Genomic DNA, 24,035 nt, shown 5'->3' with positions numbered 1-24,035 from the left:
CCCCCCCCCCTCGCCATGAATTCTCTGGGATGATCACAGTACCCTCCTCCCACCGCGTGGCTGGTAACAGGGAAGATCCCTGCTAGCCAAACGCGAAAAACTAACTGCAGGGAAGGATTTATTTTCCGCCACAGGCAAACAGCCCAGTAGGAACGGCCACCTCTGTCCCCTTAATTAAGTTCCCGTATTTCAACCAGGTTACCAGGAGTGATATCACTCTCCTGAGGATTACACAACAAGATAAAGAACGGATGTTGCTTGAATGCCAGCAAACACCGGGACCATACGCTGCCAGGCTTTGTCAGGCAATGATACCAGATTACTTGCTGCAAGCATGGCGTGGTCAAGTGTCCTACCATGGAGGAGGGAATAAGGATGCACTGCCCAGAAACCTTCTGGCAAGGCTTTCGGAGTACCTCCAGGAGAGCTTCATGGAGATGTCCCTGGAGGATTTCCGCTCCATCCCCATACACGTTAACAGACTTTTCCAGTAGCTACAGACTTTTCCAGTAGCTGAACTGACCGCGAATGCAAAGTCAGGCAAAGTAATCATTAAAAACTGTTTGCTTTTAAAACAAGTTTTATATTTTAAAAGGTAAACTCACCTGAGGTCCCTTCCATGGGGTCAGAGTCTTGGGTACTGGCTTGGGAGGCTTGGGAGGGTACTTCAGTCAGGGTGATAAAAAGATCCTGGCTGTTGGGGAGAATGGAGTGCTGTGTGCTCTCTGCAAGCTCATCCTCCTCCTCCTCCTCCTCCTCCTCTACCCCCTCGGCAGAATCCTCAGGCGTCGAGACTATCCCCGACCCAGAATCCACGAACAAAGGTGGGGTAGTGGTGGCAGCCCCCCCTAGAATTGCATGCAGCTCGGCGTAGTAGCGGCATGTCCGTGGCTCTGACCCGGAGCGACCGTTTGCCTCCTTTGTTTTTTGATAGGCTTGTCTGAGCTCCTTGACCTTCACGCGGCACTGCTCAGAGTCCCTATTGTGGCCTCTCTCCATCATGCCCTTGGAAATTTTTTCAAAAGTTTTTGCATTTCGTCTTTTAGAACGAAGTTCTGCAAGCACTGAATCCTCTCCCCATACAGCGATCAGATCCAGTACCTCCCTCACGGTCCATGCTGGTGCTCTTTTTCGATTATCAGCCTGCATGGTTACCTGTGCTGATGAGGTATCTGTGGTCACCTGTGCTCTCCACGCTGGGCAAACAGGAAATGAAGTTCAAATGTTCGCGGGGCTTTTCCTGTCTACCTGGCCAGTGCATCCGAGTTCGGATTGCTGTCCAGAGCGGTCACAATGATGCACTGTGGGATAGCTCCCGGAGGCCAATACCATCGAATTGCGGCCACACTAACCCTAATTCGAATTGCTAAAATCGATTTTGGCGCTACTCCGCTCGTTGGGGTGGAGTACAGAAATCGATTTAAAGGGCCCTTTACATCGAATTAAATGGCGTCGTTGTGTGGACGGTTACAGGGTTAATTCGAATTAAAGCTGATAAATCCGAATTAAAGTCGTAGTGTAGACCAGGCCTATATCTTCAGAATCCTCCAGGATCTTCAGAGGCTTTAGGTCTCTGCGTTGCTTCCCATCCCACCTGTATGACAGTACAACTCCTGCACTAGCTGTGCTATTAGGGACTACTCCATAGGCTGTTGCCCTCAGGCACCCTCTAAAGGGGAGTCCCATTGCAGAAGCAGAAACCTGATCAAGACTAACACTGAGGAAATCAGAATTAATGTACACAGGGGATCCCAGTATCCTTGGATCACCCACCTCTGTGGGGTTAGGGGAAGGTGGGAATGATGCCATAGAATCCACCCTTCTGTGTTTTCCCATAGAGCTGGGATCCTACAGATTTCCATCGCTTCTTTGCACAGAAGTAGAGAAAACTATTTGGCCATTATATCCAGCTGTGCATGGCATGGCTTGTGCCATCAGACTCTGCTGCTGCATATAATTTGTTCTGGTTTTTAAACTCCTAATGTTGCACAGACACCAATAGTCCCTTTGTGTTTTTAAGCAAATAGTTTACCACTGTTTTTTCCCTGCAACAAAAACCTCTGTCTGCTCCAGTGTTTTTCAGTGGGGGCTGAAGCTATGTCCTTGTCTTGCTCCACTCCTAGTGTCTGTATTGATAGTTGTCAAATGTTGGACATGTAGTTGTGCAATCTGCATTCTTGGGAAAGCAAGCTAATACCTAAGATTGCTACATGGACAGAGACGATGAAATCTGTACCTGTTCTATGAACAGAGAATGGAATTCAGGTTCCAGGACTGTCATGCTGGCACCTGAAGCCCAGTATTAAATTCACTCCATGTGACTGGGAGCCATTATTGACAACTGGCTCATCAATGGATTTTCTCAACCACTTTAACAAATATTTTTCTTCGACCATATCAGCTGGAATCTGCTGGCAAAACCACATCCCCTGTGAGCTGGGAGAGCGTTCAGGCAGATGGAGTCTAGCCCACTCTGGGTAATAGGTGCTAAACATGATTTGGCCCTGTCTACACTGGCAGCCAAACTATTTTCAACCCAAGTGGGAAGTGGGATGTGTTGATGACATGTCAACGCTGAGTCATAGTGTTGACAGGACTTCTGTTTGGGTTCTTACACAGCCCTCATCACCATTGTATCTGCGCATCTGCCAGAGTGCACTAGGGGTATGTGCACTTGGAGATGAGTCTCAGCTCGAGGAGACATACTTGTGCGCGCTCTGATCGAGCCAGCACGCTAAAAATAAAATGTAGGTGCCGCAGTGCGACTGGTGGGAGGGGCTAGCTGCCCCGAGTACGTACGCATCTGAAACACTAGGCACATACTCAGGGCGGTTAGCCTAGGCTGACCAGACGGCAAGTGTGAAAAATTGGGACGGGGGTGGGGGGCAATAGGAGCCTATATAAGAAAAAGCCCCAATTATCGGGACTGTCCCCATAAAATCGGGACATCTGGTCACCCTAGGTTAGCCTCTCCAGACGGTCATGCTACGCTCTGCTTTGTTGCATGCTAGCGGGATGAGAGCGCAGGTCTGTCTCCTCATGCTGGGAATCACGCTGCCAGCTCCAAGTATAGGAAAGCCCTCAGAGACGTGGCTGTGTGTGTCATTGTGTGTCACGCTGAATTTACTTCTGACAAGTTAGTACGCCCCTCTCCCATGTGCTCTGACATGCGTGTCTGTTCTAGGTGACCAGAGTCCCCCAAGCAGAGAAGAGCAGCCTGAGGGGTTTGGATGAAAAGGCTTACCTGTCCTCCAAGCTGCTGAAGGCCGGAGAAGACCCATACCGACAACATGCTTTTAACCAGATGGAGAGCGACAAACTCAGCAGCGACCGGCCCATTCGGGACACAAGACATTACAGGTACCACACTACCCTTGTTCAAAGCCAGGGCCACCTTCTTGTGCTGAGGACCCTCGGGTCCCGTTACCCCTGACATCCCTGTGTTGTCATGCCCCCTGTTAGTGAAGAACAGTTTGTGTGCATTGGCAGGGTCTCCCTTTCACCTAGCTTTCTGTCTTTCCAGCAGGATATTGGGGGTCTTGAATGAAAACACAAAGACTTCTGCTATTCCAACCCTGCATCACCCCCCATTGCTGTGCTGTGCCAATAGCTTTAACCCAGACCTCCAGCTCCATCTTGTTATTTCAGCCCTGCATAGCCCTGTCATTGCAACTCGAACCGCCCAACCTGCACCTGTCCTTCTTGACTCCTCCCACAGATTTCCCAGTGAACATCCATCCCGACCTGCAACACACTCTGTTAGTCCAGACCTGCCCTTCTTCCCAAACACGCCTCACCTCTCATGCCCTCAGCCTCTCTGGCCTGCAGTGTTTTGGAGCAGCGAGAGCCAGTCTTTCCACACTGTGTGGTGGGTTTGGGATGTGTGCAGATGGGGTTCAGATGAGACCAACACATTTATTTACTATTCACACTAGACATTTTTCATACATTTTGCAAAACACCCACACTCCTGGCTTTATTTCACGGTGGGGAAATTCATTCTGCTGACTAACATTCTCCTTAAGCCATTAATATCTTCACTGTGTTAACTGGTACAATGATCTTCCATTTCTATAGTACCTTTCACCCAAACGTGTAACACGGAGCTTTGATGACTGTATGTTTGATGATGGCAGGTGTGGTATAAGGGCCTGAATAGAAATAGGCCCACTCTACTCACTTCTGAAATGAACCTTTGGGGTGGAATGCAGACGCTGCCTGACACTGCACAGCAACAGTACCCAACAGATTAGGGCAAGAAGGGAAACTGCATAGGAAATGTATGGAGCAAGGGAGTAATTACCTAAACTAGAATCAGCACTCCAGGGTTAACAGTCACAGTCTTACCCTTGGCGCTGTTGGACCTTTTGTGACTGCAGGTGGTCAGGATCTTGGCTACATACCTCCTCTGAAAGATGGCTCCTCCATCAGCACAGAGCTCCGCTCCAAGCACCGTGCTAGGGATTGGTTCATTAATGACACAAAGGCAACAGTGCCACATATGGAATTAACAACACACCACTTCCTGCTCTGTTCTCTGTTAATCAGCTTTTGTGCTCTGTCATAGAAATGGGTGCAGTTCACTGGTGAATTATTGTTTATCTATTTTGATTGCTGTAGCACCCAACATGTAGTAAGTGTTTCGAAAACAGTCTCTGGGTTTAACAGCAAACAGTCTAAGGAAGAGAATACACAGTGATTCCTGTAAACCTAAGGCCAGATCCAAGGCCCCTTCTTCATCCACTTTGTGCTGCTCTCACAGAGAGCTGCCCTAACAGGGCAGCTGGGGATAACTCTTGCAGAGGGGAATCCCTGGGGCTAGGTCCACACTGCAGGTGGGAGCTGTGATTCCCAGCATAGTTGCTGCAGCTCAGCTCGAACTAGCACCTAAATATAGCAGGGTGGATATTGCAGCACTCATGACAGCTTGGGCTAGCCATCCAACCAGCCCCCTGGGTCCAAGCTTGGGCGGCTATCCCGAGCTACCACCCGTGCCACAACATCCACACTGCTATTTTTAGGCACTACCTTGAATTGAGCTAGTGCAAGTCTGTCTACCTGAGCTGGGAACCGCAACTCCTAGCTGCAGTATAGACACATCCTGAGTGACATCAAGTCAGTGTAGGTGGCTGGCCCTCCCCTCCAGTGCAGTGGTTATTCTGGAGGCATGTTGTGGCAGAATGGGGCATGTCAGGTTACACTGTGCTGTGGCAAGGCTAATGGAACACCCCCAGAGGGCCATTCCAGATTGTACAAGTTAGAAAATCCCTAAGGCTGCTCTTGCTTGTGCCAGGAGATGAACTGGCCCCTGGCTGCCTTAAAGATCACAGGTCAAAAGGCCACCTATGACTTTCCTCTTTCCTCAGGCCCACAAGTAGAGCTGAGACATGCCTGAACTTGTGGCCCATAGTTCATACAGTTTTTCAATCACTTAGGGATCCTTTGGATAAAAGAGACTAATGTTATTCTACCCAGCACAAAGAGAGGCCGAACCTTTTCATATCGGCTTCTTCCTCCCCTGTTGTGACTCTGAAATTTGCTGAGGAGCTGGGAACCCCTTTCCAAAGAAGCATAGACAAATCTCTGTACTTGCCCACATCTTGTCACCTTAATAGCCTTAAAAAAAAACAACCCACCTGAGTTATTTTAAAGCAATAATAAATACAATATGTCTCCTGCCTGGTCACAAGTCTTCCACTTTGTCTTGATCAGGGCTTCTTTATATGCCTGAAAATTGCTGTAATAAGCCACTGTCATAGTAGTAAAATTCTGTGAGGAAAAGAATAGTCAGCGCTTAGAATAGTCGTAAACAATAGCAATAAACTTGAGGGGAAAGAATGGCAACAGTTTAGTAATAGCCATAAAACAATGGTAATAAATGCTGTAATAAAAATAGAGCTAATAAGTCATGGGAAGAAGTCAGTTATTTCCCCTAGGTCCTGGGGTGGATTCAGTCTAAATGTGGCCTTGATTAGCCAAAAATGTCAGGCTCCAATCCTGAGGATGGGAATTTGATCCGAAATGTGAGAGTCTGAATTGGCCAATGTTTGTCATTGCCACAAACTTGGGTGGCAGGGGCTATGGAGGAGCAGATCAGCCCAAATCTATCATTCCCAGAACATGGCAGAGGCTGCATCTAGAATTCGTTGGCTCATGCTGGATGGGTGGGGCGGATCTCACAGTCTTTGCTGCGGTAGCAAAGAAAATTCAAAGTTTTGGATGGAGGAGATAGTGCCCTGACCTAATGGTTTTATGAAATCTTGATGCATTCTCTCATAAGAAGAAGGTCTGGGAGAGTAGTCCATTGCTACTAAATTATCAGTGGCCGGGAATACTGTGGCTGCAGCATTCTCAGACCCGGGAAGGAAGGGGGAGCATCCCATTTCACTTAACAGAGACTCCTCTGGCTTAATGAGCTTGGAAAAAATGGTTGTTGCAAGGCCCTTCATGAGGAGGGAAGTTGCGGGGGGGGAATCCATAAGGCTTTGCTAAATCACCCCCTCCACAAGGGAAGAGCTCATATAGAGTACATTATTATTGCTTTGCATTAGTAGTGCTGTTGGTATATAATTCAGCTTTTCAGGTTCCCTTCTTTTCTCATCTCAACGTTTTGTTTGTAACTACTATAAATAGCCACACATTCCATATCAGAACACCAAACTGGAATTCTGGCACAAACCAAGCTGAGTTCAAAGGTTACAAGCAAAACATACATGGTGAACTGCAGGAGAAAACAGATACTCGGAGTCGTGGGAATGAATCCTTGTTCTCCTGGGGTGTAAGAAACCCTGGTACAAACTCACCCTGGGCTAAATCTTGGCTCTTAGTGAGTGAATAGATTTGTGTGTCTGTCATGTCAGTAAAGTCAGATGAGAGCGTGTTTTTCATTCAAAGAAATTTAAACCTCCTCATCCCCTAGCATTTTTGTATGGTTTCAGATTTTATGCTGGCTTCTAGTGAAGCAAATTCCAATTTTGATACAACCTTCCATTTGGCAACACTGTAATATCTTGATCCTGATATTTTCCTGGTAGTGTAGAGGAATCATTTTCCATTGCCAAGCAGAGATGTTAGTGGTTGAAAGAGAAGCCATTGCCCGTGGGCAGATCTTTAACAAATAATGACAGTGCTTTCCCTTCTCTAAGGCCTGGCAGCCGAGGATCTCAAAGTGCTTTACAAACCCTAACCATTGAAACCTCCCAACGATGTGATGTAGATACTATGCCATACTAGGGTACAATCCAAACTAATGAGTAGCTGTGTCACCCCTACTCTCTAACCTGAGGTGCCCTTTACAATGCTTTGGTGCTGTAGCCTCCAGCCTGGACTGCTCACAAACAGCCTCCAGCCTGCAAGTCACTCCCAGCTATGTCTGTGTGTGTGCTGCAGCCAGCCAGCCACACCTTGGCATTTACCAGCCTTGGTTATACTGCAAGGTGACCCCAACACACTCCAGGTCCTAGATTTCCCCCCCGGAAGTGTATGTCCTATACTGTCAAGCACAGCCTCCTTCTGGACAATACATATTTATCTAAAGTCTGTTATTTCTTTAATAGAAATAATATGCACATAACTTGAAACCCTAAATGGAGTTTCCCAATCACTTCGATTTAAACACATTGCATTAGATAAAACAATAAAACAAGTTTATTAACTACAAAGAGATACATTTTAAGTGAGTACAACTAATGAGGTATAAAAATCAGAAATGTTTACAAGAAAATAAAGTTAAAACACTATTGGTGCCTAGCTTAAAAGCTATATCAGATTCAAGCAGTTTCTCAGCATATGCCTTCAGCAGTCTTATTGACCAAACTTCATAGGTCAGGACCCCTTCTCCCATAGTTCAACGAATGCTTCCTTTGTTGCTTCTGGTGCTGTGAATGTGATGGGCAGGGAAAGAGAGGGAGGGTGCCTTGGGATGTTTGTCCTTTTATTGTCAGTCCTTCTTTTGGAAAATATTTCCAGCTGGGTATCAGGAGAAAAAAAGTCTACATGGCAGGATGTTCCCTGCTGCTTTTTTTTCACCTGTTTGAGCTTCCTTTGCCCCCACCTTCCTGCTTGATGACTGTTTACTGCTTAAATGCAAATTAAGCAGAGCACACATTCCTTTGTTTGAGACAGACCAGTTTGCCAACCAGAGGCTTGGTCTATCCTATAAAGTTAGGTCGACGTAAGGCAGCTTACATCGACATAACTCTGTAGCGTCTACACTAAAATGCAGCTCCCTCTGAAGTAACTTGCCTGCTAAATTGCCTTAATAACTCCATCTCTGTGAGAGGCATAGCACTTAGGTTGATGTAGTTAGGTCAAGGCAGTGTCAGTGTAGACACTGCATTGCCCCCATCGACTGTTGCTGCCTTTCAGAAGCTATTCCACGATGCCCAACCTGACAGTTAAATTCCTGGTGAGGACATGCACCGCTGACACAAAGAGCCTACTATGGACATGCAAAAGGGATTTAGTTACTGCAATGGCTGTACGTCGACATAACTTAGGTCCACTTAATTTTATAGTGTAGACTTGCCTTCAGTTTGGAACATGTGTTAATAACACCATACAGTGGAATCTTATAACTTCAAAAACAGTGTTGCCACACATATTTTATCAGGACAATAATGACAACGAATTATGAGTTTTCAAATGATACCTTACATGACCTATTTTGTACAAAGATGATTACAATAGTGTGTAGCGTGTGGATGCAGGGGTACATTCTGTCACAGATACTTATTATCCCTGTTCTACACAGGGGGAAACAGACTTTAATCAACTCGCTCAAGATCACACAGCAAGTCAGTGGCAAATCCAGTACTCCTGAGACCCAGTCCCTTGCTTGAACCACTAGACCTCACTCCCAGTATTGTAGGTCAGGCTACAGTACAGTCAGTGTCTTTTTCTTTTTAGTACTGAACTTTTATCCTATTGTCCTTCTTAACCCCATTGAGCTCAGCAGAGGCTCCCACAGTAGGCTGGCAGTGTGGTGTTTGCAACCCCTGTGCCACACTCGGCTGTTTTTCTTGGGAAATTCCAGGCATCTCGTGCAAAGGGCTGCTGTGTATTGTATCTGGTTTGAATGTTTGCCCTCCCATGTTTCAGATGTGCCTCCGTGCGCTATGACGCAGACCTGCCAGCAACCAGCATCATCATCACCTTTCACAACGAGGCTCGCTCCACCCTGCTCCGCACAGTGAAGAGGTAGGTACCAGTGGGAGAAATGGCTCTTAACCCTCAGGGAACTGTTTGGTTGCTGGTCTAGGGATCTGAGATGGCTGCTGGTAGTAAAGAGCAGGGCAGAAAAGTCCCCAAATGCAATGGGCCCCCCCTCCAGGTGGTTTCTGATCTGACCATGAGGTCAGCATCCGACAAGAGGACAGGAGGTTGGCCAGGTGTATGTGTCTGCAAGGGTCATGCAGGGAACTGTGTGTGTCGGGGGGCAGTTAGACAGGGAGTTTGAGGGAACTGTTAGCAGCAAGGAGGAGGCTGTTTGGGTTAGGCCCACAAACACTTTCAAGAGGCAGCCAGGCAGGGAGTGTGAGGGAAGCTGAAGGGAAGACAGACTATTGGAGGTGCTTTCAGGAGGGAGATAAAGGAGTTGGGGGGGCAGTCTCAGGGAAGAATCAGCAGCTAGGTCCTGGGTCATATATTGTAGTAATGCTTCACACTGGGGTGTGTGAAAGGTGATGGCATTGAAGTCTGATGGAGACTAGGCCCCTGTCACCTGCTACAACACTTGGAATTGCTCACTGATGGAACAGCACTTGACTCCATGGCAAATCCCTGGCTAGGCTTGTGTACAGCCCCCGACAACCAGAAGCCCCCCAGTCCAACAATGTATGGGACTCTCTCCCCTCAGCCACAGTGGTAGCCAAAAGCAAACAGGTGCATCAGGTGGGGCGGCTCTGAGTGTGGGAGTAGCCCCTAGCAGGTGGGAGCATGAAAATATCTGCTGCTATTCATACAGCAAAGAAATATTTCCACCAGCTCCTTTCCTTCCCCCAAATCCCTTTCCCTACTGCAGAGCCCAGACAGGTTCTCTACCTTTTTTTTTCCAGAGACTGTGCCCTCTGCCCTCTCTGAGATATCAAATACTCACTCAAAAGCTCCCTGAAGCAGAGAACCAGCCCAGGGAAAAACCTCCCTCTCCTGTGGAGGCTGGCCAAAGAGAGAGAACAGCTCAGCTGGAAAGTTCAGCTGAGGGTACCTTTAGTAGGAATGCAGCGTTCATTGGCACTGGTTCTCTCACTGAGTCCTGAGGGCTTGCAGGGGTTTGCTTTGTGAATAAATAACAGACTCTTTCAAGTGTGCTGGAGCTGGACTCATGGATAGAAGTCTGGCTTTCTAAGTCTCTTCCCAGTTTGGGGCCACCTGGTTTCCAGAGGTCTGAATGTGCCACGCTGGGCATGAGTTATTGCGGTGCGTATAATTGCTGCTGAGTTGCATACCCAGGCAGTGCACCCACCACTGTGTCATTATAGTAAAGCATGTATGATATATCAAGTATGAAAGGGACTCTTCTAGTCTATCACTTGTGAGTCTGCAGAGGACCACAGTGATATTAAGCAAGGGGAGGGATAAAATTGCACCAGCTACTTTTTTTGTACTTTTTTTGACCAGCATCTGGTCAGGCTTCCAGAACAGCTTTAGGTCTAAAATTGCAGCAGGTGTTTTGGGCCCTGTATGATAATTAGGCCTTGATTGGTTAGATAACTAATCAAAATTAACCATTCAAGGAGCACCTGTTGAAAGTTCTATGTAATTAAATGTTTATAACAGAGTACTTGTTTTTTCCTAAAAAGAACTTAAGTGATTTTAGTTGCACGTTGGGGATGATGAATGAGGAATTGGGGATGAAGGAGAATAATTGATGAAAATAAATGACAATAAGGACATTTTCAAAAGCAGCCATTGGTTTGGGTACCCAACTTGCCATTTTGGGCCTGATTTTCAGAGATGCTGAGAACCTGCACTTACAGTTAATGTCCACGAGAGCTGTGGATGCTCAAAATCTCTGAAAACAGGACCCAGATATCTCAAGTTGGGCATCCAAAATGGTGGCTGCTTTTGAAAATTTCAGCTTTACACTTGGTAATTTTAAGAAGAACTACACAAGGGTGGTACCACTAGTTCAGCTCAGCCTGTGTGAGACTGGTGGGAGCTCTCCTCTAGACAAGGCTCCCACAGCCAGATGCATTTTTACCACATTGGTTAAAATTGTCTACACAGGGGATCCCATCAGGGCTAACACAGATTCATGTGAATTGGTGGCACTGCTGGAGGGAATTTTTTTCTAAAGTTCCCTAGCATAGAGAAGACTGTTCTGTGCATGTCCTTGTGATTTGTTTAGCAAGCAAATGCTGCTGGTTCAAGGCATACAAACTGTTTAGGCCACAAGGATTTGTTTTCAGCTTAGAGGTAGCTGTGGAGGAAGAAGCAGAGTCTGATGCCTGGATAAAGAGACCAAACGAGAGACTAATGAGATAGGGAATGCAGAAAAGAATTAGAAATAGCCTGGATGCCAGCAGCTATTAAAGTGGCATCTCAAACAGTTTGCCTGCTGGCATCCTTTGATGTGCAGGAGATATCTGTGCTGGTCTGCTTGACATCTGTTGCTCTGCAGGAGACAGCTGTCACTCATGAACTGTTTTCTCACTTGACATGCCCTGCTCTGCAGGAGATTGCTGTCATTCATGGACTACTCGCCTGCTTGGTATCTCTGCCTTGCTAGTCATTAAGTGAAATTACCAGTTTCTGCCATGCTGGCCAGTCCCGCTGACACAATGAGGCCTTATATGGATGGAAAACAACAGCTGTGTTGTCTATTTTTTATTTACTGATTTTTAGGGTGTGTAGATGCCATTTGTCTGTGAATACAAATGTATTGGGTATATATTTGTTGTATAAGATAACAGGGCTGTCAGTAGTTCAGTGCCCATGCTAAGTGATTGTGTAAATTCTGGTGGAAACAATGCCGTAGAATACAAATGTATTTTGTGCAACACCTTTCATACAAGCTGCATCCCAATATGCTTTGGCAAGTTCAATAAATAAGGGCAGATAAAGAGAGAAATTCAGAGTAAAAGAGGAAAGGGATGTATTTTCTGGTGAGATTTGAAATGAAACGGAGAGTCTGTGAGCCAGAGAGAGATAAGAAGGAGGATTATATAGATGGTCAGATCTGCAGAGGAGAAGACTCTCACGTCAGCATTGCTGATACATCCATGATGAGGCAGCGAGAGGACACCGATGCTGAATAAACAGAGGGAGCAATGCAAGGAGTAGAGAGACAGTGCATTGGGGTGGGGGTGGGGGTGGGGGTGGGGGGTGGAACAGACTGAAGTTGGTCCATGTTTCAGACACGAGGAAATTTCAAACTGGATTTTGAATAGTAGTAATGCTTAGCTCTTTTATAGCACCTTACATCTGAATTAACATTAACTCATTTTCATGGCACTCTTGTGAGGAAGAGAAATATTATTCCCTGTTATCTACACAGGGGAAATATTGGAAGTGTTATAATCCCCATTTTGGAGATGGAGAAAATTAGACACAGAGAAGTTAAGTGTCTTGCCGGGGGGCACACAATAGATTAGTTGCAGAACTGAAATTAGAATTGAGGAATTCCTGATTCCCAGCCCTATTTGCAGTCCACTAGATCATAGTACCTCTAATGAGGAAATCAGTGGAAGCGTTGATGAAAAGGGTGTGATGTGTTTGTTTCCTTTTGCACATGTTGGAGTCTGGAGATCTGGAACTTGTGGACAAAACCGTTGTGGAAGTTGTAGTCATAAAGGTGAAGGGAGAAGAATGCCAAGACAAAGATTTCAGCAGAGGTAGGATCAGGGAATACACAGGCAATACTGTAGAGGAGGCAGGAAAATTTAGATGATAGGTGGGGCTAGACCAGTCTTGTTAAATATTTTCTCTAACAAAGTGGTAAACTGCCTGGGCCTGGTTCTCCACTGCCTTTCGGCTTGTGGTCACTGACACCTATGAAGAGAGGGTACAAAATGGTACCATTTTGATTTGGGTGCATTTTACACTTACTTTACACAGGTGTGAATTACTACCCAAAGCACAAGGTAGTCCTGCACATGAAACTTGGAAATGACAGTGATTTGGGAGAAATTGCAATCATCAGAGAAAACAGAAAAGTAATGCTAAGGGGTCCAGAGAGGGTTGAAATGTGAACCAGATGTGGCAAATGAGATCTGGCTTGGAAAAATGCAGGCTGAGACATCTAGGGCAATATAAGCTGAAACACAAATATTCATGGGCAGGCATGTGGAAACATAACTCTGAAATAAAGTGGGATGAGATAGTGAACAGCAAAACAGTTATGTGTTTGCAGGGTGATATAGCAGTAAAAAAGCCAATGCAACATTAAGCTCTGTTAGCCTAGGTGTGTTGGTTTTTAAATAATAATCTCACACTCCTCTCCTCTTTATGGTCCTGATCCAGCAAGGTACTTGAGTAGGTACTTAACTTGAATCATATGATTAGTCCCATTGAAGACTGGGAGTTTGTTCCATGCTTAGGGGGCATTATGGAAGAAGGCCTGAGTGGGCAGAGAAAGCAAAGCAGTTGGTGAGGCCCACATTGTTGACAGTGAAAAGCAGGTAAAGGGAGACATAAGGAACGAGACTCACAATGTAGATCTGATTGGAGCTGCACAGGGGCTTGAAGGTGAGGATGAGAAGTTTGAACTGGCTGTGGGGAGTGACGAGGTGCTAGGGGAGGGATTTGAAGAGGCAAGGAAGGTGGTTGAATTGACAGGTGTGGAAGATAATTTTAGCAGTTGCATTTTGGACAGGTGGTGGGGACTTGAGAAAGCCAGAAAGTTCTCAACACCTCCCTACCAGAAAGATATTGACAAGTTAGAGAGTGATCAAAGAACTGCAGAAATCATTATTAGGGCCTGAGAGGATGGCTTATGAGGACAGATTAAAAGAACTTTGGTAAATTCGTACATCTGAACAATGATGACTAACCCTGATCCCCAAGCGTGATAGAGCCCCTCATTCCTCCATCTGCAGGGGATTGGCAATCCTCCCTAGGACAATGGGGCCTGAGTGCCTTGTGCACAGTGCTTCCATCTAGTGGCTGGATGGGGTCCTGGTCCATGACTGGATCTCCTATGTGCCATGACAATACAAATAATAAATAATCACCACCACCCATGGAATATTATAATATATAACAGGACCACAAAGAGAGATAAACAACACTTTATTTCCAGAAAGGATGGGTAAACTAAACGAAGGGCAATGGTACAGGCAAAGGAGACAAGGATATCAAATAAACAAGTAACTAATCAATCCTGCAACACTGAAATCTCACAAACGAAGGGAATCTTTGGAGAGAGCCCTCCAAATTCTCCCCACAGCCTTATTTGGGTGCTGGAGTCAGAGCTTGGCGTAAGGGGTTAGTGTCAGCGACATAGCTACAATGGTGCGAGTGGTGCAGTCGCACCAGGGTCCACAAGGTTATGGAGGCCCAACCAGGCAGACTGTTGCTCCAGCACTTCATCAGGCACATGGGGTTGCAACGCCACTTGCTTAAATTTGGCCCCACTGCCCCTCCAGCACTGCTCAGGTTTAGTCAGGACAAGGGTTGGCCAGGCCAAATTCGAGTGAGTGATGTTGCCACTTGACAATGGGATCACAGAACTACACAGGTGTAGTCCAGCTGCATGTCCATCATGATACTCCAAACCTGAGTAATGTTATGACCCTGTGTGCCTGGTCACATCATTACTCATCACTCAAATTTGACCCGTACCATGTGAATGCCAGGCGGGTGATGGGAGTGGAGCGCTGAGTCAGCGGGGGGGGGGGGGGAAGGGGGGGGGGGGGGGGGCCGGGAGGGCCCGGGGGGGGGGGGGGGGGGGGCAGGGGCAAGTGGTTGAGGGATGTTGGGAGGGGGTGAAATTGAGAATGGGAACATTTTGGCTGAATATCAGGAAAAGCTGAGTGACAGTTAAAGCTATAGGGCTGTGGAACTGTCTCACCCAAGTGATGTGATGGAAGTCCCGTCATGTGGGAGTTTGGATATACAGTACATTGGGCAAAGCACTAGAAAATGTACTGCTGGGAGCAATCCTGTCCAGGTCACTGTACGACCGAATAACTAACCCTCAACAGGGTTCTTTACCTTTTAGGGGTATGGAAGGAGAGAGGCAATGCAGTATCTAGTGAGATGCCCAGTATCATGTGTACTGAGCTGACTGCACCTCTGACCCCTCCTGACCTTGTTGAGTGCATCCCTCCTGGTCCCAGGCCTCTAGCCATCACCTAGCTCTGAGTGGAATCATGATTTTCACATTCGCAGACCGGGCCCTGGCTTGCGGTCCCCTGATACTATCTGTGATTACCTCAGCAGGTCTGACTTGTCCAGACCCAGCAATTCTCATCCCGTCTCTGGAGCAATGGCAATGGTAATCAGTGACCAAACAGCCTCCTTAAAGCAAAGTATTAGCTGTTTAGAACTAAAGCTTTTCAGAGGAAAAGAGATTTTAAAGCAATAAAGCTAAGCTTATTTTCCCTAAGGCTTACCGTTCCCTGGATATGGGGAGCCCTATGTCAGCCTGTCTCCCTAGACAGCTGTTGACAAGTGACCCCCTCTTCTCTCCCTGAGAAGCGCTGCTTAACTCTTTAGAGTTCTGTTAGTCTCCAGGCAAAACAAGCTTGCATCTTCCTTCTAGACAGGATCCTTGAAGCTACCAGCTTGCCCTGTAGTTTTTCAAGTATATGCTGGGGTGTCTTTATCTAGGTCTATTGTGTTTCTTTGTGGTTTGCTGTTCCCACAGCCACCTATTAAGTTAGATCAGTAAAGTCATATAAGAAATTCTAATAACCCACCATCTTCTACAGTAAGTTTACTTCACTGAACAGGTCATGGACAGTATTCATACCATTATCACATATCAGTATTCATAGAATAAATAAAAATCAGCTTCTTGTCCATCACACCCAGATTTAGGGCGACCAGACAGCAAGTATGAAAAATCAGGATGGAGGTGGGGGGTAATAGGTGCCGATATAAGACAAAGCCCTGAAGATTGGGAATGTCCCTGTAAAACTGGGACATCTGGTCACCCTACTCAGGTTACAAACAGCCTTTGTTTAATAATGGTGAGGTCCTTTTTTCCTTCTTGGATTCCTGCAGTGTTATGAACCGCACCCCTGCCAATCTCATTCAGGAGATCATTTTAGTGGATGACTTCAGCTCAGATCGTAAGTATCAATCCTCAGTCTCTTTCTTTTGCTTTTCTCTCTCTTTGATTTTCTCCTTCACTCACACTGTTCTCTTTCCCTCCCTCTCAAAGATTCTCTCTCTTGCTCACTTGCCAATTGGCAAAAGAGGAAATAACAGGGAAAGGAGAGAGTCTTTTCTGCACCTAGTTTAGCTTTCACCCATGGCAAAGAGGCCGTGTTTTCCTCTTTCCTATTCTCCTTGTGTGAGGTTGGTAGTTCTGGCCAGGTTGCCAGAGTACCCAGTCTGGTCTCATTAACCACCTTCTTATGTGTTGTTTAACCCAAATATGGTGAGTGGTGTAGGTCAGCAGTGTCTGATTACATGGGTTAGAGCAGTGGTTCTCAACCTATTTATTATCACCTGGGCCACAGGTTGAAAACCACAGTGCCCCACCCCTCCCCCGACTCCTATGCCCAGCGCCCCAGCCCACACCCAGAGACTCCTCCACTGAGTGGGGCCAGGAGTATACCCTGCTGCAGGGCTGAGTGGCAGGGCGGCCCCGGACTCCGCCATCGCACAGGGCAGCCTGGCAGCCCAGACCCTGCCATGCGGGCCCTGAGGCCCTTAGCACACAGCCAGGCCGCAGCTATGTGCTAGTTGGGCCGCATGCAACCCACGGGCAGTGGGTTGAGAACCACTGTGTTATAGAGAGAGACCACAGAGAACTGTTGCAAGCTCTCATGTTCTACATACAGACTGGCTTTGCCTTGGGCCCTGGCTGGGATTGTCATGTACCTAGTGCATCCCTGGAAGTAGTTCTGGGTGAGATTTTGCTTCAAGAGGTACCTGACCTCCTCCAGCAAGCTGGTGCAAAGCAGGAGTGTATGCTACACGATCCTGGCTAGCTCCACAGACCAGTGGCTGTGCCCTGACTCCTCCATTCCACCTTTTGGGTAATTCTTTCCCCCAAAGGCACTAGGAGATAGTAATCTATGCACTCCCCTGAGCACAGGGCTTGCATTTGTTCCTGGCTATTGTATGATGGGGTTGGGGTACAAGGGGCTTCCACAAGGACCCAGGACAATCTAGCACCATGTTTATTATAATAATTAATTATGTCTTCAGACTATTATTATAGTGCTTTATAGCATTTTGTAGTGAATGTCTGCAGTACCCCTGTGAGTTAAGGAAGTGATACTGGCTGCATTTACAGAAAATAGCTTTGCCCAAAATTTTCAAAAAGTGGCCACTGAGTTTGGGTGCCTGAGTTCCTGGGTGCCAGCTTGAGACTCCAAGAGCCTGATTTTGAGAAGTGCTGAGCACCCACAACTCCAATTTGAGGCAATGGGAGCTGTGGGGCTCAGCACCTCTGAAAAGTAGATCCTAAGTGTCTCAAGTTGAGCACCTGACAATTCAAACCCAGACTCAGTTGCCACTTTTGCAAATGTTGGCCTTGAACAACTTGAGGCCAGATTTTCAAAAGAGCTCAGCCAGAAACTCCCATTTAGGCCTCTAAATAAATGGCAAGATTATCAAAAGTGTCCATCTCCCAGATGCTCCCATTGGTCTCAATGGTAGCCCTTCGGTACTGAGCACTTCTGCAAATCTGGCCCTTGGTTCCTGGGTTTCCCCAAGGACACAGAGAGGTTAGGGTCAGAGCTAGGAGGTGGATTTCTGGGCCCACTCTTGTTACATTCCTGGCAGGTAAATAACCTGAAAAGAGATTCTTGCATTCACCTGAAATGGACCTGTCCATTGCTGGGACACAGTCTTCCCTTGTGACAGATGTCCAGCAATATCTCAGTAGTTTTTTACTCAAGAGCTCCTGCCACTACATTTGAATGATACAGCAGCTGCCAAGCTGCCCACAGAAGAGCAATATTTCAGATTGTGTGTCCTTGAAAATGGAAAAAGAGATGCCAAGAGCAGCACTTTGGCTGGTGGCCTTAGCGTGTCTCTCCAGAGCACCGAGGCTGTGGGAGGATGATGACAAGATGCAGAAAAGTGCATGGGATAAAAGGGCTGCTTGTGGGGGGGAGGGAGGTGGAGAGGGCTCAGGGGAAATGGGCTTGTGATGGAAACTTTTGCCCCAGTGATATCTGTTAGAGCAGGACTTAGAATCATAGAATATCAGGGTTGGAAGGGACCTCAGGAGGTCATCTAGTCCAACCCCCTGCTCAAAGCAGGACCAATCCTCAACTAAATCATCCCAGCCAGGGCTTTGTCAAGCCTGACCTTAAAAACCTCTAAGGAAGGAGATTCCATCACCTTCCTAGGTAACCCATTCCAGTGCTTCACCACCCTCCTAGTGAAAAAGTTTTTCCTAATATCCAACCTAAACCTCCCCCACTGCAACTTAAGACCATTACTCCTTGTTTTGTCATCTGGTACCACTGAGAACAGTCTAGATTCATTCTCTTTGGAACCCCCTTTCAGATAGTTGAAAGCAGCTACCAAATCCCCCCTCATTCTTCTCTTCTGCAGAGTAAACAGTCCCAGTTCCCTCAGCCTCTCCTCATAAGTTATGTGCTCCAGCCAGGGCCGGCTCCAGGGTTTAAAAAAAAAAAAAGAAAAAAAAAAGCCGTGATCGCGATCTGCAGCGGCAATTCGTCGGGAGGCCCTTCACTCCCAGGCGGAGTGAGGGACCGTCCGCCGAATTGCCACCGAATACCTGGACATGCCGCCCCTCTCCGGAGCGGCCGCCCCAAGCACCTGCTTGAGAAGCTGTTGCCTGGAGCCAGCTCTGGCTCCAGCCCCCTAATCATTTCTGTTGCCCACCGCTGGACTCTTTCCAATTTTTCCACAGCCTTCTTTTAGTGTGGGGCCCAAAACTGGAGACAGTACTCCAGATGAGACCTCACCAATGTCGAATAGAGGGGAATGATCACGTCCCTCGATCTGCTGGCAATGCCCCTACTTATACAGCCCAAAATGCTGTTAGCCTTCTTGGCAACAGGGGCACACTGTTGACTCATATCCAACTTCTCGTCCACTGTAACCCCTAGGTCCTTTTCTGCAGAACTGCTGCCTAGCCACTCGGTCCCTAGTCTGTAGCAGTGCATGGGATTCTTCTGTCCTAAGTGCAGGATTCTGCACTTGTCCTTGTTGAACCTTGTTGACTTGCCAAAGTGTTGCCTGTGGACCAAATGTATCCCACAGAATTGTAGAAGGACCCCTGTGCCTTATCTCCTCTTTCATGTGGAGATGTGGCCTTCTGAGCCTACATGGCCTAGCATGCATTGCTCCACCGTGAGCTGAGCGAAAGGTCACTCTTACCAGATGCAGTCTGGGATGTGCAACCTTGATGTTCTGTAATATACTTCATTTAATGCAAATTAGGTGTGACTTGGTCTCCCAGCAAGTTGCCAGTCGGTCATCCCTATATTAGACAGTGGAAAAGTGTCCCCAAGGAAGATGGTTGAATCACCATGTCTTGGATTAAATAAAACTAAGCTGAAAACTATCCCAGAGAACAGATTGTAGGGAACAACCTTGCATGATCTAGTGGGTGGAGGAAATGGACTAGATCACCTAATAGAGTAGGTCTCTTTCCTCCCTAGCTTCTTGAATTCTCTGCACTTGCTCCCTGATGTCCCTCAGTTTCTCCTGCTCCCAATTCTACACCTACAGCATATGCCCCTTTGTTCTTCTGCAGTGCTGCACTCAAACTGACTGCAGCCTCAGCCCTTCAGCGCATCTGGGGAGCTTTGGCTCAGCAGCCATGGAGGAGGACTGTCAAGCGAGCAGAGCTCTCTTGGGTACACTTTAGACAATGGGATTAAGGCTATCAGGTTGATTAAAGTGATATTAAGTGAAAGCAGTGCTTTCCCTGCATGGAGACACATGAGAGCAGTTAATTGGAGCTCTCCACTGAAGCCAAATAATTCATGCATTTGTGCCAAATGTTCTCTCCTTTCCTAAGCTGAGGACTGCCAGCTCCTTACCAAGATCCCAAAAGTCAAGTGTCTACGCAACAGTCGGCGAGAAGGTGAGTGTGGAAAACTTTGCAGGTACCATCTGCTCGCAAAGTCACCTCTTCTGCCCTTAGGGTGACCAGAGAGCAAGTGTGAAAAATCAGGACAGGGGGTGGGGAGTAATAGGAGCCTATATAAGAAAAAGACCCAAAAATCGGGACTGTCCCTATAAAATCGGGACATCTGGTCACCCTATCTGCCCTCCACTCCCCTAGATGCTATTTCTCATGGTTACAATTCATACTTGCAATAAAGGTGAAGCTTTTATTTCCCAATCTGGAGGCTCTGGCAGAGAGAACCTGGGTTATCAATCCTTATGCTTCAGGGCATCTGTTGTTATTTTAAATATTTACGTTATAGTAGTGTCCACAGTCCCCAGTCAGGATCAGGACCCCATTGTGCTAGGAATATATAGGTAGACATGGTTCCTGACCTGAGAGAAGAAGACAATCAAATATTATACATTCTATATACACACAGAGAGTTGGGGAAAGCTAATATTTCATATATATAATACATCTACAAATCAAAATGTTGACTTTCCCTAGCTGTCCTAACAGTCCTTCCGCCCAGCCATTTTGTGCTGTCTGATTTCTTATAGCCATCGCAGCACAAGTGGGTCTTGAGAAGAGATTTGATGGAAGCGAGGGTAGCGGCCTTACATGGCATCCCAAGCATTGGGTGTGTGTGTGTGGAAGATGGGGGGGGATTTGTGGGAGAGACTGGCATCATAAAAGAGAAGAGTGAAAAGCAGTGAGGGGCCCTGAAAGTCAGGACAAGAAGCTGGAGCTCAAAACACTGGAAGGGGTGAGGGAGCTAGGTGAGAGATTGAGAGATGGGGGTGATTGAGCAGAGTGACAGGCAAGGAAGGTGATTGTAGCAGCTGTGTTTTGCATGGACTGGAGAGAAGTGATGTGGGTGTCAGGGAGGCTGAAGAGGAGGAGGTTCCAGTAATCAAGACTGGAGGTTTAGAGGTATGGACAGAAAAAATAAAAAATCCCATGCCTCTAGCATGTCTCCTACTCCTGTGGTGGCATGGACCTGGCTAAGGCAGCTCTATGCCATCTGGGGAGGCCCTTCTAGTAGGGGTATTCCCTGCTCCAGTGGGCAGATCCACTGCGTTTATGGCCCATTTACACTGTTAGAGCAGTGTAAAGAGTCCGGCTTGTCCTGGAGAATCAGGCCACCTGCACCAGTGTAAATGGCTACACAAGGTGCAAGGCAGTGGAGAATTTGTATTTTCTCTAAGTTGTAGAAGTTCAGGGCTTTCCGTCCCTAATCTCCCCTTCCTTTTACTCTCTGTCCTTTCCACTGTCTTCCCCTCCTCTGCCTGTTCCTCCCCTTAGGGCTGATTCGCTCTCGAGTGCGAGGGGCTGAGGTAGCGATGGCTGAGGTTCTCACCTTCCTGGACAGTCACTGTGAGGTGAACAGTGAGTGGCTGCAGCCGATGCTTCAGAGAGTGAAAGAGGTGAGACCCCTCCCCCATCATCTTTCTCATCTCACATAACCCCCGCCAGGATTTAGCTTTTTTTTTCCTGGCCCTGCCAGGCAGCTGATAGACAGCACCCTGCATATTGTGAGCTTCAGCATCGAGGGCAAGCATCCAAATGCCTCCCTGTCAAACTCAGATGTTTTTAAAAGGAGTACGGAGCCTAAAATATCCAGTGCAACTGGCACCTGCTGTGTATTACTGAGACTCTTACTGCAGGACCCCAGCACTCTCCTGTTGTGGGGACGGGGATGTTAATAGATGGGAGGGGAGATTTGTGAAAATCCTTGTGCCGCTGACTGCTACTTTAATCCTCCTGGATACTTCTTCCACATCCCCTCACATGTAGACAACACACACAACCTCTGCACGCACTGCTGCTCCCTTTCCACAGCCTCCTTCCAACTGCTGAACCTCCCCCACCCCCGAAACCTTCCTGCTTTTAACACCCTCTGCAGCAAGCACCGGGCCCACAAAACCACTTCTCAACACAAAGTGCCTCCAGGGACGTTCTTTCTGAGGTTCATTGGAGAAAGGATTAACCCCAGGGCAGATAGAGTGGAATATCAGACAGCAGCGTTGGCAGCTCTCGCCCTGAATTCGCCCTGGGGTTGAAGGGAGGATGTGACAATGCTGCTGAAAAACCTGCAGTGAAAGAGCAGGGCGGTGCAGAGGGGGACTGATCTCTTTGCCACCTGCAAGTGCCGCATTCTCCTTCTCTGAAGAAAGGAGCCCATGAAGTAATGGGGCCCAGGAGAGGAGTGGGAGGCACTTGCGCTGCTGCACATTTCATATGTCTGCTCAGTTTAGTATCGAGGGGAGGAAGAAGGTGAAACTTTAGAACTTCTTTTTAAGCCTGTTCAATAAATCCTCCATCTCAGTAGCCCATAAATGTCTACTTTACTTCTGCTCGTAAAGTCAAGCTCCTGGCAGGAGCAGCAGCAGCAGCAGCAGCACAGTGATGGTGTCTCTGCAGATGGGACTGAGTAGTTATTAGCAGGGATGGATCTGAGCTGCAAAGTTTTTGGACCCTGATCCAACCTGTTTAGAGTTCTGGGCTAGGATTTTGGTTCAGCCCATTATAGATATAGGGGTCAGTTGCCATGTTCAGATCTAGGTCCAGGTTCAGATTCCAAACTTGCCCCAGATTTTGTAGCTGTTTCTGTCTGGGGGTTTGGTTCACATCTATCTCTAGCTGTGAGCAGGCTGGAATGTCAGGCTGCCTGGATAGATGGTAACAGAACACAGACCATAGAAGGGCTGTACTCTGACACTGCTGTTGACAGCGCTCATGCGCTGGCAGAATTAACTCATGCCTGCCCTGTCACTGTCGATGAAAAACCAAACAGCACACCCAGGCTCAAGGCCTGAGTACAGGCCACAGCACAAAAAACTTGTTCTGAGAACAAGTGGCTGTGTGATCAGAAGGCTAGAGATAGTAGTGACAGACAGATGGCTAGGTACCTCCATCATTACCAACTCTCTCAATTTTATCGTGAGGGTGGAGATAGCTGGTGTTTTTCTTAAAGCCTCAGCTCCTGGAGTCAAGAATCTCAGCTTTCTTTTAATACAAAGTAAATTTCTAGCCCCCATGGTTGCAGAGAATAGCTTGAAAATGTGACTGGAGTGCTCCCTAAAGGTTCAAAAACCAGAAGGCAAATAAAAAGCACCCAATATTTCTTTATTTATTTTAAAAATCTCATGATTTCTAAGTCTGGCTCATTATTCTCAGGGACTAGTCAATCATCATGAGTAAATACTGTGTCTCCTTTGTGGTATATTAGTTGGCTATGTGGCTGTTTTGGGTTGGTAATGAGAATTTTTTTATTTTATTGGCCTTTTTGTTTTAAAAAAAATCGAAAGAATCCTGGATACCGATTCCTGCCTTTGTGACAGGGATATTAACCTTTGAAATTGGGATCCATGTCATGTGATTGGGGCCAGGAAATAAAGAGCTATCATTTACCATTGCTCCTGTGTGCTAAACGCATATTACAAGAGGGCCCTTAGTTCCATTTCCCTGTGTCATAGATATGAAGTTGAGCTGACAGTTTCCCTATCTGTAGACATGCAGCAGCCATGGATTCATTACCTAGCTGCCACATGGGAGGTAATGAAGAGTTGCAATGTAATATGCTGATGTATTTTTCCCTGTTGCGGTGTGCATAGCCTCATGTCTCTGATATCCTATTCTTTTGCCAGCCCCCCAAGAGAGACCTGATTGTTCTCCCACTCTTCTGTTCTCACAGGATTATACCCGAGTGGTGAGTCCAATCATCGATGTGATCAGCCTGGATAATTTTGCCTACCTGGCAGCCTCAGCCGATCTGAGGGGAGGTGGGTAAGGCTAATGGCTGGGATAAGTTAGACCTGAG

The 24,035-nt window shown here is 47.1% G+C and overlaps 1 protein-coding gene across 3 annotated transcripts in view; it reads left to right on the top strand.

The window, feature by feature from the left end:
* The window catches only part of GALNT16 (polypeptide N-acetylgalactosaminyltransferase 16), a 132,311-nt gene that overhangs the window by 77,672 nt on the left and 30,604 nt on the right, over positions 1 to 24,035 (top strand). For all 3 annotated transcript variants that reach the window (XM_034769332.1, XM_034769331.1, XM_034769333.1), the window contains exons 2-7: positions 3,185 to 3,360; positions 9,100 to 9,198; positions 16,168 to 16,235; positions 20,120 to 20,185; positions 21,518 to 21,639; positions 23,910 to 23,997. In XM_034769332.1, the coding sequence (XP_034625223.1) occupies positions 3,185 to 3,360; positions 9,100 to 9,198; positions 16,168 to 16,235; positions 20,120 to 20,185; positions 21,518 to 21,639; positions 23,910 to 23,997 (619 nt within the window). The remainder of the gene's footprint in view (positions 1 to 3,184; positions 3,361 to 9,099; positions 9,199 to 16,167; positions 16,236 to 20,119; positions 20,186 to 21,517; positions 21,640 to 23,909; positions 23,998 to 24,035) is intronic.

This window comes from Trachemys scripta, chromosome 4 (assembly GCF_013100865.1).
Source record: "Trachemys scripta elegans isolate TJP31775 chromosome 4, CAS_Tse_1.0, whole genome shotgun sequence".
Lineage (NCBI taxonomy): Eukaryota > Metazoa > Chordata > Testudines > Emydidae > Trachemys > Trachemys scripta.
Note: the sequence above shows the minus strand (reverse complement) of the source record. Positions and strands in the feature narration are given on the sequence as shown.